General features: G+C 31.8%; 2 protein-coding genes across 4 annotated transcripts in view; one reads left to right on the forward strand and one right to left on the reverse strand.

Annotated features, from left to right (window-relative positions):
* Positions 1-17,669, reverse strand: part of yata (N-terminal kinase-like protein yata) — a 100,874-nt gene extending 83,205 nt beyond the window's left edge. Inside the window, exons 1-3 of one of the 2 annotated variants that reach the window (XM_085827653.1) lie at positions 17,390-17,666; positions 17,099-17,161; positions 5-85 (exon numbers count right to left, since the gene is read on the reverse strand). In XM_085827653.1, the coding sequence (XP_085683779.1) occupies positions 5-85; positions 17,099-17,161; positions 17,390-17,503 (258 nt within the window). In that variant the 5' untranslated portion in view covers positions 17,504-17,666. Of the gene's footprint in view, positions 1-4; positions 86-17,098; positions 17,162-17,389 lie in introns of both variants that reach the window. The other variant, XM_085827654.1, reaches the window with a different exon arrangement.
* A 148-nt stretch (positions 17,670-17,817) lies between these two features.
* ND-B15 (NADH dehydrogenase (ubiquinone) B15 subunit) overlaps positions 17,818-26,426 on the forward strand; it is a 42,998-nt gene continuing 34,389 nt past the window's right edge. The window contains exon 1 of one of the 2 annotated variants that reach the window (XM_035370164.2): positions 17,818-17,964. Coding sequence is in view for 1 of the 2 variants with exons in the window: in XM_035370163.2 (XP_035226054.1) it covers positions 18,309-18,316 (8 nt within the window). In the remaining variant the exon portion in view is untranslated. Of the gene's footprint in view, positions 17,965-18,293; positions 18,317-26,426 lie in introns of those variants that run through there. The other variant, XM_035370163.2, reaches the window with a different exon arrangement.

Here is a 26,426-nt window from a genome sequence, read left to right on the forward strand (position 1 = left end):
TTACTTCTAAACTGTCTAAATATGTCAATATGCTTGGGTGTCGTAAAGTTTTAAGACGCTTTACGGCAGACTTTGCTAAATCTAACTGCAAAATAAAATGGGTGGCCTTCAAAAGATTTTAATAAGGACACATTTAAACAAAGCCATAATTTAAAAAATTGTAACAAATGGATAAGATGGACAAGTAATTTTTTTCCCTTTCATTCCATGGACAAATTTCACATTCATTATTAAGATGTTCTTATATATTATTATTATAATATTATAACGTTTTCAAAGTATAGGCATTTGTTTTACATTTAATAAAGAATAACTGCCTACCTCCATTACATAAGAAATGAAATTTAAACATTTATAAAAACTCAAGGTCGTTCAAGTTACTATGAAGAACACACCCTTTTGTTACTTATAGTGATGAATAACAATTAAAAGAAAAATAAATACCTCATCTTCAGTCATTTCCACAATTACCACTGGCACAACAACAGGTAACCAATTTTATATCAACAAATTAAATAAAATTAATCAGAAAAAGTGTTAGTCCTTTATGGGGAGGAAGATGACAAAAAATATTAAGCAAAAGTGAATAATAACACGGAAATAAAATTGGCAACCAAATTTCATTTATATCTGTATAAATTTAGATCAAATTAATAATTTCCAAACTTGCATTTTGTTAATTTTCAAATACTAATATTTTTTGGGTATGCTTAAAGAGTGCGCATTTGATATTTTTTCATAATAAAACATGTGGAGTCCAGCTTGAGTTTCACTTCAGCACTAAATACCTCCATCTTGAAGAAACAATCATTTATCAGTATTAACCGGTATGACAAAAAATTTAGCTCTATGGTCATATTTTTGCTAGTCATACATCTCAAACCAAAACATCGTTTATTTCACATATTACAGACTGTATAGACTGTTATAGACTGTATCCCTCACGCCAACCTGGGGGATCATCATTTACTATTTCTAGCTTTCATCACCACACAATTATCAACACATCGCAACTTGAGAAATGACTCATGCAACAACAATATCTAAAAATTTTTTAATGTATGTTAATGAATACCAAAGGGTAAGGTTAACTTTCATGTTATAATGCTAATGATTTCAGACTTCAGGTAACTGTGCAGTGAAGTGTAGAGTGTATTGATAGGGAGAAATTTGAAAAAATTTCTATATACAAAAAGCAGATTTTATAAATGATATTCACAAGCTAAACAATTGAGTAAGATTTGAACTGAGAATTATTGATTTGTTATTCAGATAAGCCCAGGAACAGCACCAGAACTGGTATGCCCTAATCTAGCAGCAAAAGTTTTAGAAGCACCAAGAAACAAAATAAGGAAAGCAAAATCTTTAGAATTTATGAAAGACACTGGGATTAATCAGTTCTTTTATTACTCCTCTTTATTGAAAGAAAATCTTTCCAAAGTGCACATTTCCCAGCTATTTAGGAGCAACAAAATAATAATACAACACAAAGTCGGAAATCCAGATGTCCAATAACTGAAATGGTCTAAAATTTGAACCTCCAAACTACCAACAATGTCAATTTGGGGGGGGGAGCTTTGCTTAAAGCACGCACAATTGATATTTTTTTATAATAAAATATGTGGATTCCAGATTCTTAATTTCACATCAGCACTAAATAAAATACCTGCATACTGAAGATACCATCACTTATCAGGTATCATTAAAAAATTTGGCTCTGTGGTTATATTTTTTGCTAGGCATACATCTCAAACCAAAACATCGTTCATTTCACACCTACTCGATAAACTATATCCCTCATGTCAACCAGGGAAATCATCATTTATTCTTTCTAGCATTTGTTGATATAAATATGCATTCTTCAAAATGTTGTGAAAACGCAATGTTCTTATAAATAGACACAGATTTTCACAGATAGCGATATTTTTTAAAAAAGATTCCCAAAATAATGAATATCAAAGACAACAGTTTTTAATGTAGAATGAAGCATTATAATTTATGAAGGAGTTAGATGAGCATTATGTTTTAAAACTTTCAAATGATGATGGATGAAGAGAAATAGATTTAATACAGTCAAAAGTTGTTAATTTGGACACCCATAATCCGGACCTCAAAGCTAAAATCTTTCTGCGCATGCGCCGCGTTGACGCATGCGCATAGGCGTTTGCGTGTGCGCGCAAGACCTTTACAACTGCGCATATGCGTGTGCGCAAGCGCAGAATACATTTTCGCGTGCGCGTTTAATGTATAACGGACGGTATAAGCTAATATTATCTAATTATCTATTTCAGTTAATGTTGATGATTGCATTGTTAATTAATCTTCGAATTGGATCCGGCTTATTATTTTTTGCAGACCGTAAGAGCAATTTTATAAATGTAAGCTTGAACTTTCGATTATGTCAAATAGAATTTCTGATGCTGGAGCTCCCAAAGGATCTGCAAAACGAAAGTGTGTTTCGATGTCCATCAAACAAAAAGTGGAATTGCTACAAAAAATGGATAAAGGCATATCCTTTGTTTATCTAACCGTTCCGAAATCTGTTTATCAATTTCACGCTGCTCTGCACGGGGGAGGGGGGAACGTCGCGGCGCGCAATGAACTGGAAGTTGATCTGTCAGCACTATTGTTATCTTCAGGGCAGATGTTTTTATTTTATTCGGCTTATAATTCCTTACTAAATGTAGTATTTCATCTCGATGTACTCCATCTTTGATATAATTTAAATCAAATTCCTCGTCATGATAAATATCACGAATATAAATCAAATAGTTTTCTGGTTGCAATTTTCTAATTTCGGCTATGCGTAATGTATGCTTTACGCATGCACGCATTGAAAGAAATGTTTAATAAAGTAAACAAATAAATATTAAGCTTCTTTTTTTGTAAATTTTGATACCCTTTAGATCATAATTGCTCATTATTTTATAAATTACGGTTTCATAGTTTTAATTTTATAATTTCTGCATGCCATCTTACCAGATTTAAACTGATGATCTATAATCCGGAAAAATTGATAATCTGGAATCGCCGAAGTCCCTATGAGTCCAGATTAAAGACTTTTGACTGTAATGTTCCCCCCAGAGTCAGACATTGTAACCGATAAGAATATATTGATATTGATGTGTTACGTGATAATTTGTAAATTCTGAAAGATGTATCAGGTGAGATTGAGACTGTTTCATTAAAAAATGTAGAAATATATTGAATTTATCAAAAAATAATTTTAAAAAATTCTGAATTATTTAAACAAGGAAAAAGGAAATTACTTGGAAAAACTGTTGCCTGTACAAAGGAAAATCCGTTCATTTCGAATACATAGTCTGGTGTTTTGTGAGTGAAGAGCATTTACATCATTTTTATACATATTCAGGAAACGTTTCAAAGACACTGACTGATTAAGATACAATAACATACTGAACAAATATTGAATATCAATATTATGTATTAATATGATACAATAACACAACTTCTAAATTAACACTGACTGATTTTAGACTAGGTGAAGATGTTATAACAGATTTTTTTAAGTGTGGTGGAAGTTTTTCAAACCAATACATGTATTTCGACAAACTTTTTACGTCACACATGTTGTTTGAACTAAATGAACTGAAATTTCATGCAGCTGGAACAATTTTTGAGTGCAGATAGGAAGTTTTCCTATTGTACCTGTAAACAAAATAGAGACAGAAGAATGTGGAACATATGACACTGCATTTAATAAAGAATATGCCATCGCAGTAATTTGTTGGAATGACTATTTCATTATAGCTATGACAACAAACGTTGAAACAATTTATCCACCTTCAGTAAGCAAGATGTACTAAAGAAAACAAAATATATCTGTATCCATAAATCAGCCTAAATGCATCAGAAGTTACAATGAATATATGGATGGCACGGACCTTCTATTTTATTGTGATGTATATAGAGTACAAGTAGAATCTAAGAAATGTTGGTGTATAAAATGTGTATAAAAATGGGGGTACGTCTTATATGCCAGCAAAAACGGTAATTTTCTAGTTTGAACATAAAGAACCACAGCAAACCGTTTGATTTTTATTTTCTAAAGATATCAATTAGATTTTAATTTGTAACTCTAACTACATAACAGACATTATAAAAATTAGATTCTGTACTAATCGTCTTCTAATACGTACTATTCCAATCAAGCCCAGACAATCACCCTTTCACAATACATCTCATCTTATTTTGTTTATTACTGTTTAAAATAAAAAATATTACAAACTGAGAACTTTAGATTGCAGCATAAGGACTCGAAGATGAGGTTACCATCAAAAAGTTTAAACTAATTAGAAAATATTAAAAATTGTAAAACACACATTAAAATACATTAGAAATACAGCATTATATATATCATTTGTTAATTACAACAAAGTGCAAATGTTCATAAGAATTATTAGTGGATTTATTACAAACAAAGTGCATTTGAATTATTATCAATTAGACACAAGATTCACAACTACACAACTAAATGAAGATTTAAATTATTAAGAACGTGACGTGCTTTTAAATTTCAAATACCAAGTACTACATTCATTTTAAATCACAAAAAGTTTAACAAGCATATCATATGGAACCTGGTTTTAAAATTTTATCAGAAGGAATCTATATATAAAGCCTATCTGTGCCCAGTCGGATAAAGCCAAGAAACACTAATAGTAAGCAGTGACTCCGTTTCCTGTAATTGAAAGTGCTGGCTGCATCAGAGTATCCAGGTGTGTCTCCTTCTAGTGACTAAATACAAAATTTCAATAATTAACAGTCTGTCAAGTGCAGCTAATCAGATTGATATATGTTAAACAATTCTTTCACTTATTTGATACTGTCAGAATTCAGTACCATCTACTGTTACGTACTATTTTTTCAATTCGTGATTTGGAAACAGCATTTAGCGTTTCGAAAGCTCTTGGAAACTAAAGAGATGGATTATTTGCTCATACAGATATACCATGTCCATGATATTTTAGAAGTTTTCCAGTTGTCTTATTTAGTCATTTTCATAAATTAATTTTGTATATTTAGCAATCTATTATTTAATTTTGTTTTATTTTTGAAAAAAATTCATATTGATACACTGTGTCTGTATGATGCATTATGACAATCTTTTCACATTTTTGGACATTTATGTTCTAATCATGAAGAATGATAAAACAAATTTTGATTTATAAAATTTCAAAGATGGTGAAGAAAACTAATGGAACATCTTATAATACCATGAAATTATACCATTATATGATGATGATAATGAAGATTTAGAACACAATTTTAAAAACAAATCTGATACAGAAGAAAAGATGAAACTGACATGTGTCATGAAGATTCTGAGACAGAAGGAGATAATGAAGAGGTAAAGGCATGATAATGAAGAAGATAAGAATAATTATTTTGTTGTTAGAGGGAAAAAAGGTAAAAGTTTAGAACTATGCACCCCTTGTTCGTTGACGGTTCATTTTTGATGCCAAAATCGGCGCCAGGAAGGCACAATTTCAAGATGGCCGCTACACAAAACCAAAATAAGAATTGCACAAACTCTGTGTCCATGTACACATCGATCTGTTTTCACTTAAAAAAAATCCTAGAATTGCACAAACTTGGCATTGCGCACTGCCTTAAATTTGTCCATGTGCACATCAATCTATTTTCATTTAAATAAAATCAGGAAGCTAAAACAAAGTTAAAACTATCATGGTAACCAGAAGTGAGGCTTCATCGCCAAAATTTTAAAAAAATTGTCGCTAATCAAAGGGGCACCCAATTCTACACTGCAGCCAATAGTGTAATTAAAAAATAGCCTTCAAATGGAGTATGTATGACAAAAACACAATTTACTTCAAAATATTCAAGGAGTTATAAGTGCTACAAAATGGACCAAACTCTTCTAGAGTGCTGGACTTGTCTGCTTAACAATGATATTTTGAAAAATATTGTGCAATACACAAATTAGTATACTGATATTATCAAAACAGCTTTTTAGAAAGAAAAGGATGCTCACTGGGACCAATTGCCGCTATTATATTGAAAGCCTTCCTAAGTCTCTTAATTCTAACAGGAGTTTATTGGGGTAACAAAGTTTAGAAGATCTCTTGGGGGGGAGGGTTCCCATGGAGACAGAATAGAAAAATTTCACTTGGGTATTTAAATGAAGTATGTAGAGTCTCACTTGTTTTGGTAACATACACTTAGTAAAGACTTTAAAGCAGATAAGTCGATTAGACTTATCACTATATTTAGATAAGCATATAGAAATGTACTAAGGGTTCAAAAGACTCTTATTAAGAACTCAGAATGTACAACAGGAGGCACTTCTGGTGCTTACAAACTCAACCGGCATTTATGGCTAGAAATTAAAAGCAAGGAATTTAGATTTAAACTACATAGAAATAAAATAAGCCAAAGGCTATAAAGACATATTGAAGGCACAAGTTAGTTCTAGCCTACACCAGTGTGACAATTTAATCTGCAAGAATTAGGCAGTGCTGTAAACAGGAATGCTATCATAGGATATCAGCTAATAATATGGCCTTCAGCAGGCAGAACATGCTCTGATTAAAACAATCCCACTTAAATACATGCTAGTTAAAACTTGCCTTTTGGCAGGAAAATAGAAATGGAGAAGTGATGATAAAGATTCATAGCATAAAATAACTGGTTCAAATTTACTATGCAGTGTTCACGATTTGATGATCGAACCACTCGTGAGTAACGGAGACAATCAGATAAGATAATAGCTATTCATGAAGTATTTGAAAATTTGAGAAAAATTATAAAAAGTGTTATTTTCTGTGAGAGAGCATTACACATGATGTGAAACTGGAGGGATTTTGAGGAAAGTATTATTTTAACAAATCCTTAGCAAACCTAACAACTATGGAATCAAGATTTATGCCCTGGTTGATGCTCAAGTATTCTACCCATACAATTCAGAAATATATGCTGGCATGCTGCTGGATGAAATTTATTGGATTAATAACAAACTGTCAGATACTGATCTAAGACTTTACCAACTATTTATGGATCAGGCTGAAATGTGATTGTAGACAACTGGTTTATGAATATAAATTACTTGAATAGCTGAAAAATCATATAGCTAAGCTTTGTGGGAATAATAAAAAAATATAAACCCCAAGTTTCCATAGAACTCACCACAGGCAAAGGGAGCCAATAGCAGTCTTTTGGATTCAGAAAAAATATAACATCAGAGACTAAAATTCCTAAAAAAAGAAAATATGTTGTCTTGCATCAATCTACCTTACATAAAGATAAATGAACATATTCTAATACTGGAAATGAGCAGAAGCCCTAAGTTATAATTTATAACAGTACCAAAAGAGGAGTGGACACCATTAATAATAAACTATATGCATCATATAATACTGCTGGTCAGAAATCTTCAAGGTCTGAAACATTTCTGATCAAAAATCAGCGAAGAAAACAAGGATAATTTGAGTGATACTGGAGGGAAAAACTAAACAATAACTAACTTAAAATTATGAAATGCGCAAGAAGTTTACTACCTAACGCACATCAAAAGCTTTTGCATTTACTGTGCAACTTTCTTCTAGGTTCATCACACCACAATTCTAGTAAGAAACGTGATGGGCAACATGAAATAACACTTTTGGGCACAATTTATTTATAGGGACCATGAAAAATCGACAAACTATTGTTGATGCTAATTATGCCAAAAATAATTATGGTAACTTTAACGAAAGAAAAGAAGCATAATAGTAAATAATTATCTAAGATTATTAGGCTAATCTTTGGAATATGGTAACACGTAGTTTGGCGACATTTTGGTAGGCGATAAAGGTTACTACCTAAGACTTTGGGAATAATGTGAGAAGTACTCAGTTCCGATTATGCATTATTTTGTGTGAGGAAAATGAGAGATCATGAGATATGTCGTGTGACATTTATGGACGAATTACAGTTCTTTAATCGGAAAAGGAGGGAAATTTGGAAAAATATCTGCAGTAGTTTATAGCATTTTGTATTTAGCTTCATTGTGTGTTGTGTGAAAGAGTGTTGATTAATTTTTTTGATCCCATGGCACTATCTAAAGTGAATTATAAATTTTTATTGCATTTATCTGATAATCCAAAAGAATTACTTGAATGGTGTATGAGTGTAGGATTAATTGCGGATAAGTATGAATGTCCAACATGTGGGAATGAAATGAGATTGTGTGAAAGGAAGGATATTACAGATAAGTTTGAATGGCGGTGCAAGAAATCTGGTGAAAATGGACATTTTGTGAAACGGAGTGTAAGGAAGGGTACATGGTTTGCTGAAAGTCGTTTGAGTTTATTAATTTCTTATTACTGGGTGAATAGACTGCCAGTTCACTACTGGATTATTGAATCTATAAGAAAAGTTTATCCGCCATGCAATCAAGATTCTGAAGAAGATTAGGCAAGTTAGTATTTTTAATCATTTGAGGATATTATTTTTATGCACGTAAGGAATAAATGTAAGGAATAAATAAATGTAAGTAATAAATAAATGTAAGGAATAAATAAATGTAAGTAATAAATAAATGTAAGGAATAAATAAATTAATATGGTATTATTGGAAAATTGTTATTAGCAATGAATTAGTTTAAAGTAATTACAATTGTAAGCTAATTTTTATTAATTTAATGTATGTGTTTGTTTATATTTTAAGTAGTATTTTTTAATTTAATGATCGTGATTTTGTGAGTTATATGTTTGTAGTATTCTGGAATACTTTCGAGTAGAAGTAAATGTGCATCGATAGAATTTAAATATTTGACACTAAGTATTTGGAACCATTTTTAATGTTTGCGTTATAAATTTGCAGGTGACGTTTATAATAGATAATTTAGAGGGAAAAGTTTTTGGATATTTTATTTATTTTATACGTGCAAATGTTCATCCTTGGAAAGGGTATATACTTTTTCGCAATCAGGTAATTTCATATATGCCCTTTTTACCGAATTTAAAGATTCACAAAATTTTCCTGCATTTTCGTGAAATTTTTCTAATTTATGAGAAAAAAGCAGTGTACATGGATATAGTAAAGAGTGTGCGCAATGCCATTTTTGTGCAATTGGGATGTTTTTTTAAGTAAAAATAAGTCGACGTGTACATGGTTTTATTATATTTTAATTAAATGATAGTTATTTTGTGACTTATATATTTGTAGCAATTTCGAATACGTTTCAGTAGAAGTAAACGTGCATGGAAATAATTTAAATATTTGACACTAAGTATTTGCAACCATTTTTAATGTTTGCGTTATAAATTCGTTGGCGACGTTTATAATAGATAATTTAGAGGGAAAAGTTTTTGGATATTTTATTTATTTTATACGTGCAAATGTTCATCCTTGGAAAGGGTATATACTTTTTCGTGATCAGGCAATTTCATATATGTGCTTTTTGCCGAGTTTAAAGATTCACAAAATTTTCCTGCATTTTCGTGCCAATTTGTCTAATTTATGAGAAAAAAGCAGTGTACATGGATAAAGACAAGAGTGTGCGCAATGCCATTTTTGTGCAATTCTGGGATTTTTTTTAAGTAAAAATAAGTCGACGTGGTTACTGTGTATGTGCGATTCTGAAAAACGTGGCAAGGTGTTTGCGATTCTGCACTTTTTCCCAATTTTGCAGTTAATACTTGTTATGATTAAGCAGTTTTGTTCCATAAAATTTCTAGCATAAGTGTAATTCGGCTAGCAGATTGCTGGAAAAAGTGTTGAGTAAATAAAAAGAAAAGAAACATGTCTTTACTTTGTGAAAACAAAATGGCGCCGAAAAAAAAGTAGAAGGTTGCTGTAGCAGAGTTGGTCGCCAAATTTTCACCAAGTTACCATAATCCAAAGATTAACCAATTATTATATTAATTTAGATGAAAGACTAATTTCATATAATATTTCTTCTATTATCATAATTTATAAACCAACAGCTGAACATAACTGAAAGTGTAATAATAATTAACTATCTAAGATTATTAAGTTAATTTGACGAAAGAGTAATTTACTATAATACATTTTTTATTATTTTAATTTATAAAAATAACGCTAAACATAACTGAAATTAAATGTAAGGCATAAGATTTTTTATGTCTACCAACACTGCAGAGAAAACTTCAGTTTTTTTATGCAAACGTCTGTGCATAAACTCGGACAAAAAAGAATTGAAAGACGGTCAAGCAGTACCTCGATGATGTGCAGTACGCCATTTCGCACTGCCTCGCTGCAGCTTTATTGTTTGCGTATGACACCCATTTTCGAGGTCCAAAAATTGTTGTTGTGGTCGACAGTAAAATGCTCAAAACCGAGACCTTGCAGTTCATCCAATTTAGATGATTTCCAGCAGTCAGTACAGTACAAAGTCTTTAATCCGGACTCGTCGGGACTTCGGCGATTCCGGATTAGGGGTTTCTCCGGATTATAGATCATCAATTTAAATCTGGTAAGATGGCATGCAGAAATTATAAAACTAAAAATATGAAACTGTAATTTTGGAAATAAAGAGCAATTATGATCTAAAGGGTATCAAAATTTACCAAAAAAAAAAGGCTTAATATTTATATGTTAACTTTATTAAGCATTTCGGTTGATCTATGGATTATGGTAACTTGGCGATTTTTTTGGCGAAAATTTGGTGACCAACTCTGCTACAGCAACCCCCTATTTTTTTTTTTTTTTCCTCCGCCATTTTGTCTTCACGAAGTAAAGACATGTTTCTTTTCTTTTTATTTACTCAACACTTTTTCCAACAATTTGCTAGGCAAAATACACTTCTGCTAGAAATTTTATAGAACAAAACTGCTTAATCATGACAAATATTAACTGCAAAATTGGGAAAAAGTGCAGAATCGCAAACTCCTTGCCGCGTTTTTCAAAATCGCACATACACAGTAACCATGTACACGTCGACTTATTTTTACTTAAAAAAACATCCCAGAATTGCACAAAAATGGCATTGTGCACACTCTTGACTTTATCCATCTACATTGCTATTTTCTCATAAATTAAAAAAATTTGCACGAAAATGCAGGAAAATTTTGTGAATCGTTAAACTCGGTAAAAAGCACATATATGAAATAACCTGATCGCGAAAAAGTATATACCCTATCCAAGGATGAACATTTCCACGTATAATATAAATAAAATATCCAAACACTTTTACCTCTAAATTATCTATTATAAACGTCACCAACGAATTCATAACAAAACATTAAAAATGGTCACAAATACTTGGTGTCAAATATTTAAATTATTTCCATGCACATTTACTTCCACTCAAACGTATACCAAATTGCTACAAACATATAATTCACAAAATATCATTTAATTAAAATATAATTAAACCATGTACACATCGACTTATTTTTACTTAAAAAAACATCCCACAATTGCACAAAAATGGCATTGCGCACACTCTTCACTATATCCATGTACACTGCTTTTTTCTCATAAATAAGAAAAATTTTACGAAAATGCATGAAAATTTTGTTAATCTTTAAATTCGGTAAAAAGGGCATATATGAAATTACCTGATTGCGAAAAAGTATATACCCTTTCCAAGGATGAACATTTGCACGTATAAAATAAATAAAATATCCAAAAACTTTTCCCTCTAAATTATCTATTATAAACGTCACCTGCAAATTTATAACGCAAACATTAAAAATGGTTCCAAATACTTAGTGTCAAATACTTAAATTCTTTCCATGCACATTTACTTCTACTCAAACGTATTCCAAAATACTACAAACATATAACTATCAAAATCACGATCATTAAATTAAAATATAATTAAATTAAAAAACACTACTTAAAATATAAATAAGCACATACATTAAATTAATAAAAATTAGCTTACAATCCTAATTACTTTAAACTAAATCATTGCTAATAACAATTTTCCAATAATACCATATTAATTTGTTTACTCCTCACATTTAGAACAAAGCATAAAAATAATATCCTCAAATAATTAAAAATACTAACTTACCTAATCTTCTACAGAATCTTGAGTGCATGGCGGATCACAAAATGTCCATTTTCACCAGATTTCTTGCACTGCCATTCAAACTATCTGTAATATCCTTCCTTTCACACAATCTCATTTCATTCCCACATATTGGACATTCATACTTATCCGCAATTAAACAATTCTTTTCAATTACACATAAACGCAATAAAAATTTTGGATTTACTTTATATACGGACATGGGATCCAAATATTAAACAACACCGTTTCACAGAACATAAAATGAAACTACTGCTTACAAATATACCCCCTTTTCCGATTAAAGAACAGTGATTCGTCCATTAATGTCACGACATATCTCATGATCTCTCATTTCCCTCACACAAAATAATGCTTAATCGGAACTTTATCACCTCCAAAATGTCGCCAAACTACCTGTTACCATATTCCAAAGATAAGCCAACATTTCTTTCAATGTAAGTTGTTTAGGTTGCTTCGTTTTATATGCTAATACTTTCTCTTTAATTCTATAAACAGACATAATTTCTTGTTCAGTTACGAAGTTCTGCTGTCGAGTCCTGTAATTACTGTGCCGAGAATACCGACTAACTTGTCAATCAAAATTTTTTCATTTTCACTAACCTCTCTGTCACTTTCTTCATGCCTTTATCCATTTTTTGCAGTAATTCCATTTTTTGTTTGATGGAGATCGAAACATGCTTTCGCTTTGTAGATCTTTTGGCAGCTCCAGAATCGGAAACTCTTTTTGACATAATCGGAAGTTCAAGCTTACTTTTTATAAAATTGCTCTAACAGTCTCCAAAAAATAATAAGCCAGATCCAGTTAGAAGATTATGGAACAACGCAAACTGCAACATTAACTGAAATAGATAATTAGTAACTTATACCATCCATTATACATTAAACGCGCATGCGTAAAGGTATTATGCACATGCGTAAATGCATATGCACATGCATAAACGCTACGCATGCGCAGAAAGTTTGTAGCTTTAATGTCCGGATTATAGATTATTCCGGATTATGGATGTCCGGATTAAAGACTTTGTACTGTATAAATAACGCTTCCTTCTGTGATATTTTCCTTTATGACATTCAATAAGGTTTTTCACTGATCGATGTGAAACAGTGACAAAGAAACACTCATTTAGTTCTCTGCACAATCCATGGAAAACCTATCATGGCAGAAGAACATGCCCAATGTTATTCTTTCTTCCAATAAAAAGGCTTTCGTCTACATCAATAATTTTGCCACATCTACCAATTTTCAACTTAGACCAAGCAATTAAAGCTGCGGCACACACCTCATGCATGTAACTGTCTACAACTGTATTGTGGTTCATCTGCAGCTGGTGTTCACAAAATTCAATACATGCCATCTCCTGACACCAAAAACAGACGAACCTGATATGAAATGTAAGAGCTGTAATGAAAGGGATTTTTTATCCTTCTAACCAATTTCGATTTCTTAATCCTTTCTTCTCATTACAGGTTTCTTTCCTGCACCGCCATTTTGCTATTGAGTTACCGCTAAAGCACAACTTCATCTCGCGGTTATTCGAACATAATTTTCTATCATGAATGATACATTTTCTTTGAAAAAATTCCATTGCAGTCTTTTCGCAACTCCCAAATTGTTAGATCTATAACGTTATCAAAAAAGAATTAAAAAATTAAACCAGTATTTCAATAGAAATGTACAAATGTACAAATACTTACGAATGTACAACTTACAAACGTAGAACTACCTAAATTTATGCACACTGAAACCAGCGCGTAAACGCGTGGTTAAATGGGCATGTTTGCTAGATTTGGCACTGCAATTTTTTTGTGCTCTCTGAAACAGAATTGTACAAATTTTTCTTAATGATATAAATGTTAAATTTATAATTAATCAAAACTAAACATTATTTGATTCTATCAGTAATCTGATTTGTGATGTTTGCTATTTCCCATCATAATCCATCATGTAGAAACAGAAATATCAAGCAGATAAATTTTTTATTCATTGTATAAATTATATTTTTTCCTAAATATTTAAAAAAAATCTACTTATATATTTCATGTTATGTGTTTATTATAATGTCAGACAAAAATATCATTTTCCTATTAGACAAAATTTCCAATGTAATCAATCAAAAGATATCAATTTGATATACCACACCTCTCTAGTTACAAAAGGATCACACCTGATAGAAAGTTAATGCTTTATAATTTCTGGGTAATGTTGTTTATAAGAGAGAGCAAAGACGTAATTTCTTGCATTGCCTGGAAGTAAATAAGTAAAAATATTTTATTTTGATTTCCATTTTGAATTCCTTCACACTGTATTTAAAAATCTGATATCATATCCATTTTAATAGTTATGAAATTATTTAATTTTGCAATTATTTAATTTGTTGCAAATATTAATAAATAATTTGTTTGCAAATTATTTAATTTGTTTAATGCTATTAAATTACTTATAATCACCTAAGATGCAGTACTGTACAGAACATTGGTTAGAGTAGACTTAAGAGTGCCCTTTAGGTTATCACTAATTTGTTGTTTCATTTATGATAACCTGAGTAGTTGAATGTTATGGAAACCCTATTATGATGTAATTGGTTGCATGATTGCAATGAATTTGAATGATTGGGAAAAAGTTTGGAAAGGCTTGTTTGTGTGTTGGATTTTGGATAAGAAGTACATTGTTATTTCGTGATTTATACAGTACAATGGCTAAATGTGGTATAAATAATTTGAAGTTGGTTAATCTTCAGATTATGGTAACTTATTTTTTGGCGACAATTTGGCGACCAACCCTGCTATAGCAACCTGCTAGTTTTTTTTTTTTTTTTTTTCGGACACCATTTCGTTTTCACAAAGTAAAGGTTTTTTTTTTTTTTTACTCAACATTTTTTTCCAACAATCTGCTAGCCGAGTTACACTTATGCTAGAACTTTTATGGAACAAAAGTGCTTAATCATGACGAAGATTAGGTGCAAAATTGGGAGAAAGTGCAGAAAGCACCCACTGCTTGCTGCGTTTTTAAGAATTGCACATACACGGTATCGATGTACACGTCGACCTATTTTCACTTAAAAGAACATCCTAGAATTGCACAAAAATGGCATTGTGCACACTTTTGACTTTTACCATGTACACTGCTAAAGTCCTAGCTAGTAACCTTTATCGCCTTACCAAAATGTCGCAAAACTACCTGTTACCATATTCCAAAGACTAGCCTTGAAGTTTCTGTATGATTTGGAACGAAAGGTAAAAAAGGATTAACTGACTGGTGTGTAAACGAAGGTTTACTTAGTAGCCATTATAAGTGTCCTGTTTGTAGGAAGAAAATGCATATGGTTGAATGTCGGAGGATATTTTTTACACTTATTTTTGTGAATTTATATGGCGACGTTAGTATACAGATTCTAGTTCAGATAATTTTAGGAAGTTTTTGAATGCTGATAAGGAATTTTTTTGATTGAAGACATCAAAATTTGTAAATAAGGTAAGTGGATATTTCCTTTGTGTAGTGCTAAGATGAATTTCCTTTTTTATTTTATTGTTTGATTTAAAATTTACTTTATTGAGATTATATATATTTTGTTGGCAGCTCCTTTGAAAAGTGAATATAGATCAATGTGTACATGGAAAAAGTCAAGGGAGTGCGTAATGCCTAGTTTGTGTAATTACCGTAATTTCCGGAAGAAAGACCGCATCAGCGTAAACGCCGCACTCGAGAAAAATGGCGGGAAAAAAATTAAAATTACACAGAAACGCCGCAATAGATTAAATTGCGCGTGACATCGTTGTGGGCCGTATAGATGCAAAAACTCAACCTAAGTCCTGATATATGACATACCAGTTAAGAAAAATGCATGAAATGAAACCATAACTCAAAAATAAATTAAAGGTAAGAAATGTATAGCTTCTGTGCTGTTTAGAGACATTTTAAAAAATTTTCCGCTCCCTAATTAAAAACTATCCAACAAGTACTTGTACCCTAACTGATGGGATCTGTATTTGGCAGAATGCCAAAAAAAATCCATTCATGCTGAAGGAGAAGTACGTCAGAGTTCGTTATTGCGAGGCAGGTGGAGTCGTGTGCGCCTTTGAAAAAAATTGCAGAAAAGGCAGGGGTGGAAAGAGGATGGGTCCTGGAAGATTCATCGAATGGCAGAGGAGAGAGACTATTCAAACTGATGAGGATGTTGATTTGAAAGGGGGAAGAATGTTATTGTTCTGAGATCTCGTTTAGGGTGAATAAGGCATGTAGGTCCGTTCAAGGGAAAGAACGTAAACAAAATAACGTTCGCAAAAAGCAACTGAGTGGTCTTTTGTGTGGGAACAGCACCAATCTATGCACAATGACAAGGCCATCCAAACTATGTACAATGACCATCATAGGAAATATTTTATTTTTAGTGCACTTAAACGCCGCATGGGTAGAAACGCCTCACCCGCTGAAAATTTAAGTTTTAAACACGTAAACGCCGCGGCGTTTCTTCCGGAAATTACGGTATCTGATATTTTTTTTAAGTGAAAATAGGTCAATGTGTATATGGATACCGTGTTTGTGCAATTCTTTGACTTGTTATTTTGCATTTGTATAATGGCAATTTTTGCGCAAAAAGTGCTGCTACACAAAGCCGAAATAACAAGTGAAAGAACTGCACAAACTCGGTGTCCATGTGCCAACAATTATCGACAAGGAGTGCCCGTAAATATATTTTTACCAGAATATTATTTATTACAATGTGTAAATTAATATTATTTAAGAAGCTCCCCTTAAATACAATCACATAATCTATGTGTAAAACATTAGTAACTAATTTTTCAGTATTTTTTGTTGTTTTTATGCTTACAGAAAGAGTGAAAAAAAAATTTTTTCTCATATACCGTTGGGAAAAAGGGAAGCACACTTGACTATGAGACCACTAAATAACTCTCCCATCAAAATGGTCTTGTGGGCTTTTAGTGGCAATCATGTATTTGGTTTAGTAATGTCATCTCATCATTATATGAACATGAAATTTAAACATGAAAAATAGAATCGATATTACATAAATGATATGAAAGTATAAGATTTTCTTTCAAAATGCTTACCAAAGCTTGGGTTTCAGTACCTGTTACCTCGAACACAAAAATACTAACTGATTCCCCAGTCGACTAAAAAAGATAAGGAAACATAACTAATAATGACTGCCATAAAAGCATAAAATTATTACCCTAATTACGTAATAACTTCACGAAAGATAAAAGAATATACATAGTAACAAGATGTTAAAATTACGTTTCAACATTTTATATTACATCAGCGAGAAAGCAGAAAAAACTTTTATAACATTCGCTTTTAAGGGGGAAACGAAAAAAAAAAAAAAAAAAAAAAAAACCAACTTTTTTCTTCCCATGATGTAGTTTCCAAATTGAATAATCTTTATTTGCATCCACTTCGGTACCTAATTCGTAACCAAAATCTTTTGCTGCATCCCTACTAAAAAATGACCACATATTGTTAGTATAAAAATACTTTTATCATGCAAGTTATTTTCAGTGCATTGACGGTTATGTCTCGAAGTTTATAACATTAGTTCTACGGCAATAAATTTTGTCTACGCGATTCCACAATTGACATGCTAATGACAAGATGATGATAGACGGTAAACAAGCCACATCTATTCGACCATACAGTTACAGTTAACAAAGACTGTCCGTATTATTATAAGTTTGACGACTTTGGTTTAATTAAAAATAATGTAAGTATAACAGTTTTTCTAGTAGTTTTAATTCTTTTTTTATAGTAAAATTTTTAAAGTTCAAATCATTCTGCTGACCCTATACATTTCTAAAATAACGTGCACTGCATAATTTCCGGCCTTTAATTTCATCAAATTTCGGTAATTTTTTCGTCTGAGATAATGGCAGATGTTGGATTACTATACAAAACATTTTAAAGGACGTTTGTAATTGAGGTAGTATTCTTGAAGTTGTTTATTTCAATTTTCTTTTTTTTTTTTTTTTTTTTTTTCCATTTTTATTAAAAAATAATTGGGAATACATTAACAGGAAGGAGAATCCAGATATCATGCTGTTCTCGACTTTAGTATATATGTACATTGAGAAAACGTGTATTAATGTTTTGAATGTATTATTTATGTTTCAAAATGTATTGTCATGTCTCTTGCTTGAGAAACAACTGTATATTTATTCATCTCCAGCATTTTTAACAGTTACTTTAATTTTTCTTTTTGATAATATGAAGTGTATGGAAAATATTGATATATATATATTTCGGTTTCATACGTGTGATTAATTCATGAAAAAGTAATATTCGTTAGCACTAAACTAGTTTATAATTTATGAAAATATTTAGTAAATTGTAATCAACAAACCATCTCATTGGTTTTTGTTCTTTTTTAGGAATAAAGAAAGTAATGTGCATTTTTTGTATTTTTACTTCATTTTTGTTTCTTCTTCTTCAGGTTGAGTTTGTCAGGTTATAAGCACCTCTGATAAAAAGCATTTTGGGTTTAATCCTAGTATACGGTGCACAAGGGATTTGGTTACTTTTGACGAATTTATGATAAGTAGTTAAACGGGTGATTTTGGTGTTGGTGATAATGTTCAAAATTGCGCCAAGGCTGCAGCGTATACTAAGATTTTACTGCACTTTGTGCCAAACGCACCAAACCCATTGCTTCCTAGCTTCATTTGTTTGGGTCCCACACTTTGTTTATAAAGTGTGACAGCCCCTTAATAGAGCTCAGGTGCAAGTCTTTAGTATTGAGAATATCTAAAGTAGTCAAGCAAATGAGGGTAAGGGTTCTCATTCTTGCAGCATTTCCTGCATATAGGGTCTTGTTGAAAAAGTCCCATAGTATGAGGGTGTTTTCTGAAATAGTAGTGCGTGTAATGAAGGCCACAATTATTTGTATCATAAGACTGAAAATATTTTTAACTTGAATGGAGGTCACTTCTACCTCACTTCACTCACTACCTCACTCGGCGGAATCTGCATCAATGGTTTTTTTTAGCTTTGAACAAACTCCAAACTGTCTTTGTCTGCCATAATTGGAGCTGTACACACATTATCATCACCTACTGCAATGAATTCTTCCAATGATTCAGCAGGGCAGTCCATTAATACAGAAAACTTTCTCAAACATTTTATTAAGTGTCGGCTCAGTTTCAATATCGGTTGATCTTTACAATATGGTAACTGGTAGTTTGGCGACATTTTGGAGGCGATAAAGGTTACTACCTAAGACTTTGGTAATAATGTGGGCAGTATTCAGTTCCGATTACGCATTATTTTGCGTGAGGGAAATGAGAGATCATGGGATATGTCATGTGATATTAATGGACGAATTACGGTTCTTTAATCGGAAAAGGGGGGAAATCGGGAAAAAATGTGGAAAGTTTGTATTTAGCTTTATTCTGTGTTGTGTGAAACAGTGTTGTTTAATTTTTGGATCCCATGGCCCTAACTAAAGTGAATTCGAAATGGGTATTTAGGCATTGTGATAAAGAGAAGTTTGCTTTTTATTTAGCGGAGGAAGTATGGAGGAAAAATTCGCAGAAAAAATCTTTCAATAATTTTATTGAATGAATTAGAAAAGTGTATCCGCCACGTAATCAAGATTCTGAAGAAGATTAGGTAAGTTAGTATTTTTGATTATTTGAGGATATTAATTTTATGCATTGTTCTAAATGTAAGGTGGAAAGGAATTTGGTATTATTGGGAAAATTGTTATTAGCAATGATTTAGTTTAAAGTAATTAGGATTGTAAGGTAATTTTTATTAATTTAATGTATGTGCTCATTTATATTTTAAGTAGTGTTTTTGAATTTAATTATATTTTAATGAAATGATAGTTATTTTGTGAATTTTATGTTAGGAATTTGGTATACGTTTTAGTTGAAATAAACGTGCATGGAAATAATTTAAATATTTGATACTAAGTATTTGTAATGCTTGCGGTATGAATTCGTTGGTGACGTGTATAATGTAATAGATGATTTAGAGGTAAAAGTTTTTGGATATTTTATTTATTTTATATGTGGAAATGTTCATATTTGTAAAGGGTAAATACTTTTTCGCGATCAGGTAATTTCATATATGTTCTTTTTACTGGGTTTAAAGATTGAGAAAATTGTCATGTATTTTCGTGAAATTTTTCTAATTTATGAGAAAAAAGCAGTTTACATGGATATAGTGAAGAGTGTGCGCAATGCCATTTTTGTGCAATTCTCGGATGTTTTTTAAGTAAAAATAAGTCGGCGTGTACATGGTTTATGTGCATGTGTTATTTTGAAAAACACATAAGGAGTATGGTATTGTGCACTTTTTCCCAATTTTGCAGTGAATATTTGTCATGATTAAGCAGTTTTGTTTGATAAAATTTCTAGCATAAGTCTAATTCGGCTAGTAGATTGTTGGAAGAAATGTTCAGTAGATAAAAAGAAAAGAAACATGTCTTTACTTCGTGAAGACAAAATGGCGGCGGGGAAAAAAAATAGAGGGTTGCTGTAGGAGAGTTGGTTGCCAAATTTTCGCCAAAAAATCGCCAAGTTACCATAATGTAAAGATCAACCTCAATATCCTCCTTCTCCATTTCTTTTGACGCTAACCAAACTTGCTGATTTTTACACACACTGCCATTTACTTGTCACCGAATCCCAAAGCCAGCTGATGAGAGATGAGATGTGTTGTTTGTCGTTTGTACAGATGGAGGGTAAAGGACAGAAAAGATAAATCATAATATTCAGACTGAAAGTACAAAATAAATAAGGCGTATTAGATACATTTAATTAAATTATTATATATATTATTGCAATAACTCATTATATGAATTAAATTATTATTACGTGTATAAATTGATTATATTATTTATTGTATTATATATACACAGCATCGAGGTTTGCCGATTTCACCTCATGCAAAGGTTTCCGGAGTTAGAATCATTGTTGCTCTAAAATTTCGACAGCTTTTCTTTATTTTTCCGTATATCATACACAATCGTGTCGCAATTTCATACGATCTTAGTATAACCAAGGAGTACCACCTGTCTCCATCTTTTGCAGAATTTGCACTTTTTGCATTATCGTCAATGCAACGTGTTTATGTTTTTCAGCGTTGCAAGCAGTCAAATCATGAATGCATTTATTATATGTAATTGTATTAAAAAGGCCTGAAATGTAAAATATTCTTAATTTATCCACAAAATATCCGGATAAAGAAAAGGCAGCACTAAATAATCTCGTGAAATAACAAAGCTCAAATACTACAATAGGAATCGTGAACTTGAAAAAATAATTGAGTGAATTGTCTGCTTTCTTACCTCGATGCAGATTAGAGGGGAAAACTTTTATCATGATGTCAATAATTTGGTATTTCCATTATGACTCATTATTATTCGGTAACTATTTTTTCTTCGATATTTCGTACTCAATAATGCGGTTTCTGCAACCTATAAACTGAATGTTTATATTTTGAGAGGCAATGCAAATTTCAGGAGTTCACGGATTTCAGGTTGGCGGATTTTCAGCATTTGACTATACTACATTTTACATTTTTTGGTAAAAGTATATTTTAGGGTGCCCCTTGACGAAACTTTATGTTTTTTGGTGGTACATGGATACCGAGTGTGTGCAATTCTTTGACTTGTTATTTTGGCTACACAAACCAAAACAACAAGTCTAAGAATTGCACAAACTTGGTATCCATGAACATATCGACCTATTTTCACTTAAAAAAAACATCAGAGAATTACACAAACTATACTTTACACACTCCCTTGAGTTTGTCCTTGTACACATCAGTATATTTTCACTTGAAAAGTCAAAGGAGCACCCAATTTTACAGTAGAGGCAAACAAAAAATACAAAATCTCAATAAACTACATTTTAAACCAAACAATAAAATAACACAAAAAAGGAAAAAGCTGTTATGTATTTTAGCACTACACAAAGGTAAAATCCCCTTACCTTATTTAAAAATTCATTCGTCTTCAGTCTATGGCACACAAAATTCCTTAAGAGCATACAAAAACTTCTTAAAATTATCTGAACTACAATCCGTATATCGACGTCCCGACAGAAATTCACAAAAATAAGAGTAAAAAATATACTACGTAGTTCCAGACTATGGCTACTAAATAAACATTCATTTACACAATTAATTCACTCAATTAATGCACTTTTCCCCTTCATTCCAAATCATACAGAAACTTCAAATAAATCCTACTACATTCAGCCATTGTACCATCTAAACAATGAAACAAGCAATGTACTTCCTAAGCAACACGTACCACAAAAGCCCTTGCAAAATATCCCATGATTCAAAATTTTCCACAGTAATGCAAATGATTACGTCATAATAGGGTTTCTATAACATTCAAATACTCGGGTTACCATAAATGATGCAACAACTTGGCGATAAACAAAACAACTTGGCGATAAATGAAACAACAAATTCTCAATAATATAAGGGGTACTTTAAAGTTAACTCTAACCCCCCTCCTTTTTTTTTTTTTTTACTACTATATCATCATTACACATTTTTTTACATTACACAAATATTGCTTCCAGAATTTAAGCATGCGATACAAATTAGCAACTTTTGAAAGCTTAGTTGAATTTGATTAGCTAAAAATCAGATCTTACTCAAACTGGTACAATGTCCTCTTCACAGAAAAGTTCAGATTTGTCCTGATGATAAGCATGTAAGGGGCTGGAGAGAACAAGGCACAGGAAATCAGACATCATGCATTCAAATGTGGCAGTATCATGGTGTGTACTGGAATTTCAATTGAATATCGCACTCAGTTGTACGTGCAGTATCAGGATGAAGTCCTATATCCTGTCAAGAGACTGACTGCATTACTAATTTCCTCTCTATGGATGATAATGCCTGTCTCCATAGAGCCAACATTGTTAAAGAGTACCTGGAGAGTGAGACCATTTCTGTTATGAAGTGGGAGCTGTGTTTCCCCAACCATAAATCTATTGATCTTTGGGATGCCTTTAGACATAATGTGTGTACATGTTTACCTTTTTCACCTTACGTTTGAAAACTGCCTGAATGGGGGAATGATCATTGCTAGCATCTGCTGTGATTGATTACCTCCTTGAAACCATGGGCAGTCACTATAATCTTTGTGTAAAGGCCTGGAGTGGTCACATACCTTGCTAATGCAAGTTTCATTTGTTTGTTTTTAATTGTAAATATCAATTTGTTAATGACCCAAATATGATGTCATCCTATATAATTTATGAATATTTAATGTTTTTCATCTTTGTATGCAGTGCTTATTTTCTGTCATACATAAACATTTGTAAGGTGACCAATTTTTTTACGATGAAAAGGAGGACGAAAAAATTTAAGAAAAAAGTGCAATGTAAATAAATTAAACATTTTTCTAATTCAAACAAAAATACACTTATTATGCTTACATCCTTTTTAATTATCTAACTAAACCAGGATTTTTCTGTTGAATGAATATTTTTTCTCAATATATCATTTTCTAACAATATATTGGAAATTTCGGTGCAAGAAATATCCTTCATATTGACTTTTTCGGTAAGTGTTGCAACTGGAGAATCAATATTCAATTTCAATTTCTCACTTGTTTAAAAATCATGACTAATTGAAAAAACTTTTTCAATTGCAGCATTAGTTCCAGGGCAGCACAATGTAAATTCAACAAGAATAACTAAATTTTCATATGGAATGTCTTCTTTTTTAAATTATTTAATATTTCCACCCATCTTTTATTAGGTTTAGCATGTTGATTTCCCCATTGTTCTAATGTATCAGAACTTAAATATACATTTAGTTTTCTAATTTCTTCAAACAGACAGTTGTCATTGATTTTAATATCAGCATTTCTTTCAGTAAAAACTCAACATAATTTTCAATATCTGCCTAATTTATGTGCATCAAAAAACAACATGGAAAACTCTTACATCCTGTGATACTTGTTTCTGAAGATTCTTCGACATATTGGAAACATTTTTAGTAAAATGTTTACACTTCTTTGGCAAACTTTTCTGTTATTCCCGGATTTGATTCATCTAACTTTGATAATTTCCTTTTTATTATTAAAGGAATACATTTTCCTTCAAAACGTGATTTATATTAAAGAACAAAATCATTCAAAATAATACCAACTTCTATTGCTGAAGTGTGTTCACCTTCAATCTTTTGAATCGTTTTGTGGAAACTAGATGCCTGATCATGTACAAAATACATTAACATCTCCGAAAATTCATAACTGAAAAAATATTCCAGAATTTTTGGACATTTGTCTAAACTTAAAAAGTATGAACAGCCTCTCCATACTTTTAGGCTCCATTCAGACATTTAAACTTTGAGGCTCAAAACTTCAATAGTTGGGTTACTAGTTAATAATCTAGTTAATAGTCAACTAGTTAATAATCTAGGATGTTCAATAGTTAAATGGCTCACGTGAGCCATTTAACTATTGAATATCCTAAAAGTTTTTTTTTTATTCAACATTTTCGTCTTCACAAAGTAGCTAAAATATAAATAAATTGTTGTTACTTCTACATCAATTGTCATGGCACATGATGCTGTATTGATTGCATTAGACAAAATATGTGCATTACAACCTAGTCCTAGTACTTTTTTTTGCAGTAAATCTTGTAATTTTACATAGACATTAATCACTCCTTTGCCTCTTCAGCCGCCCAAATTTCTTGTTTGTATTATAAGCAGTTATCGTAGCAACTTTAGATTTCAAATTGTTTTCATTTGTTACTCTGTATAGGTGGTGTGACAAAATTTCAGCAATTTTTACTTGAATGCCTGTGGTAACCTTATAATACTTTAATAGTATTGGATAAAATTTGGTTTCATTATTATTTGATGCATACATAAAACCATTACAAATGCTACATTTTCAAGTCTTCTGCAGGTATTTTATCACAGTAATTTTTAAATGCTGATTTAATAATAACTTCACATTTTGTCCTGGGTCATGAAAATTTAGCATTGTGAAACTTTTTCAATAATTTAGTTGTATGACGAAAACTTTGATTGTGAATTATGGTATGAAATACAAGTGTTCCGTCCATTACAGCTAACTGTTTTTCATCTTCAGAATAACTAGAAATTTTTTTAAAAAAAAAATTGTTACTTTACTACTAGAAGCTGATGCAACTAATGATTGCTTACATTTGTTGGTGTTCAAGTGTTCCATTATAGCTGCTCTGCCTCCAACTGCAATACGAAATTCTCCTCTACAAATACTGCAGAAAACAGTGGTGTCTCTATTTGAAACGAGTAACAGAAATTCATTTTTCAATTCATTGTTGAAATGGCATTTTTTCTTTCTTGATTTTTATATCCCTTAAATAAAATATAGAGCTACACAAATGATGTAAGCACATTATGAATAAATAAAATTAATAATTAAAGCTAAAAGTTTAAAAACAAAGTCGATAAAACTTTACTAAATCTATATTTAAATTATTTTACTCTTGTGTTTAAAACAGGGTTTTATAAAATTGAATTAATAAATTAATAAAATGTGAATAATACTTATCTGAATATAATATTCACTGAGAAAACTAATTTCATATTTCTGTTAGAAGTAAATACGAAGTATAATATAAAGGGAAGTGCGCAATGGTGCGAGACACGGGAAGTTCTCCTATGCCCTGCACAAGCGTTTCATAATCGCTTCTTTCTGAACCATGTAACAGTTCGGCGCCACATCTCGGAATGTGGAGATTAACAGATTAGTTTTAAAATATCGAAAAAGAGGACAGGTAGGAGGTCACTCTTTTCGAGGAAGGGCAGAACCTACGAAAGAAGGACTGTCCTTCCTAAAGGAGGATGATTGGTCACATTAACATTTGCTACCTTCATGTGCTTTCTTGGTTAATAACACTTGATGAAGTATCGAAACACACTTTATTTAGCAATATTAATCAGGACAGCTCCAAAGTCTCGTTTTACAGTCGTTGGAGATCTACTATACACTCGCTGGAATAATCAGCGACACAGCCTTCAGGTTATCAGGCTATAACGGTGGAGACAGATTCACTGCAAACCACCAGAGAACAGCTCCCGACTCTGCTTGTTCGTTCTCGGAACTCTACATACTCTCGAGACTCTCCACGCTACAACTCACGATGCACTCGACGACACACAGATCACAGCTCCTGACTCTTCAGTTCAGTCGTTCTCAGAGCTCAACATACTGTTTTAACGATGGACTGACCACGATACACTAAGATACTTTTGATGCACTCGACGGCCCACTCCTCACACACTGCCCGGCTGTCAACTCGATCGACTCCGCACAAACTGACTAACCATCTGACACTCACTTTCTGCATACCATCAGGGCTTGTGTTCGAGAACATTCTGGGCTAAACCGGTAAGAATTTGTTCCAGAAGTTTCTT

The sequence above is a fragment of the Stegodyphus dumicola genome, chromosome 12, assembly GCF_044657685.1.
Source record: "Stegodyphus dumicola isolate Sdum_Otavi_A_Nest chromosome 12, ASM4465768v1".
Taxonomy (NCBI): Eukaryota; Metazoa; Arthropoda; class Arachnida; order Araneae; family Eresidae; genus Stegodyphus; species Stegodyphus dumicola.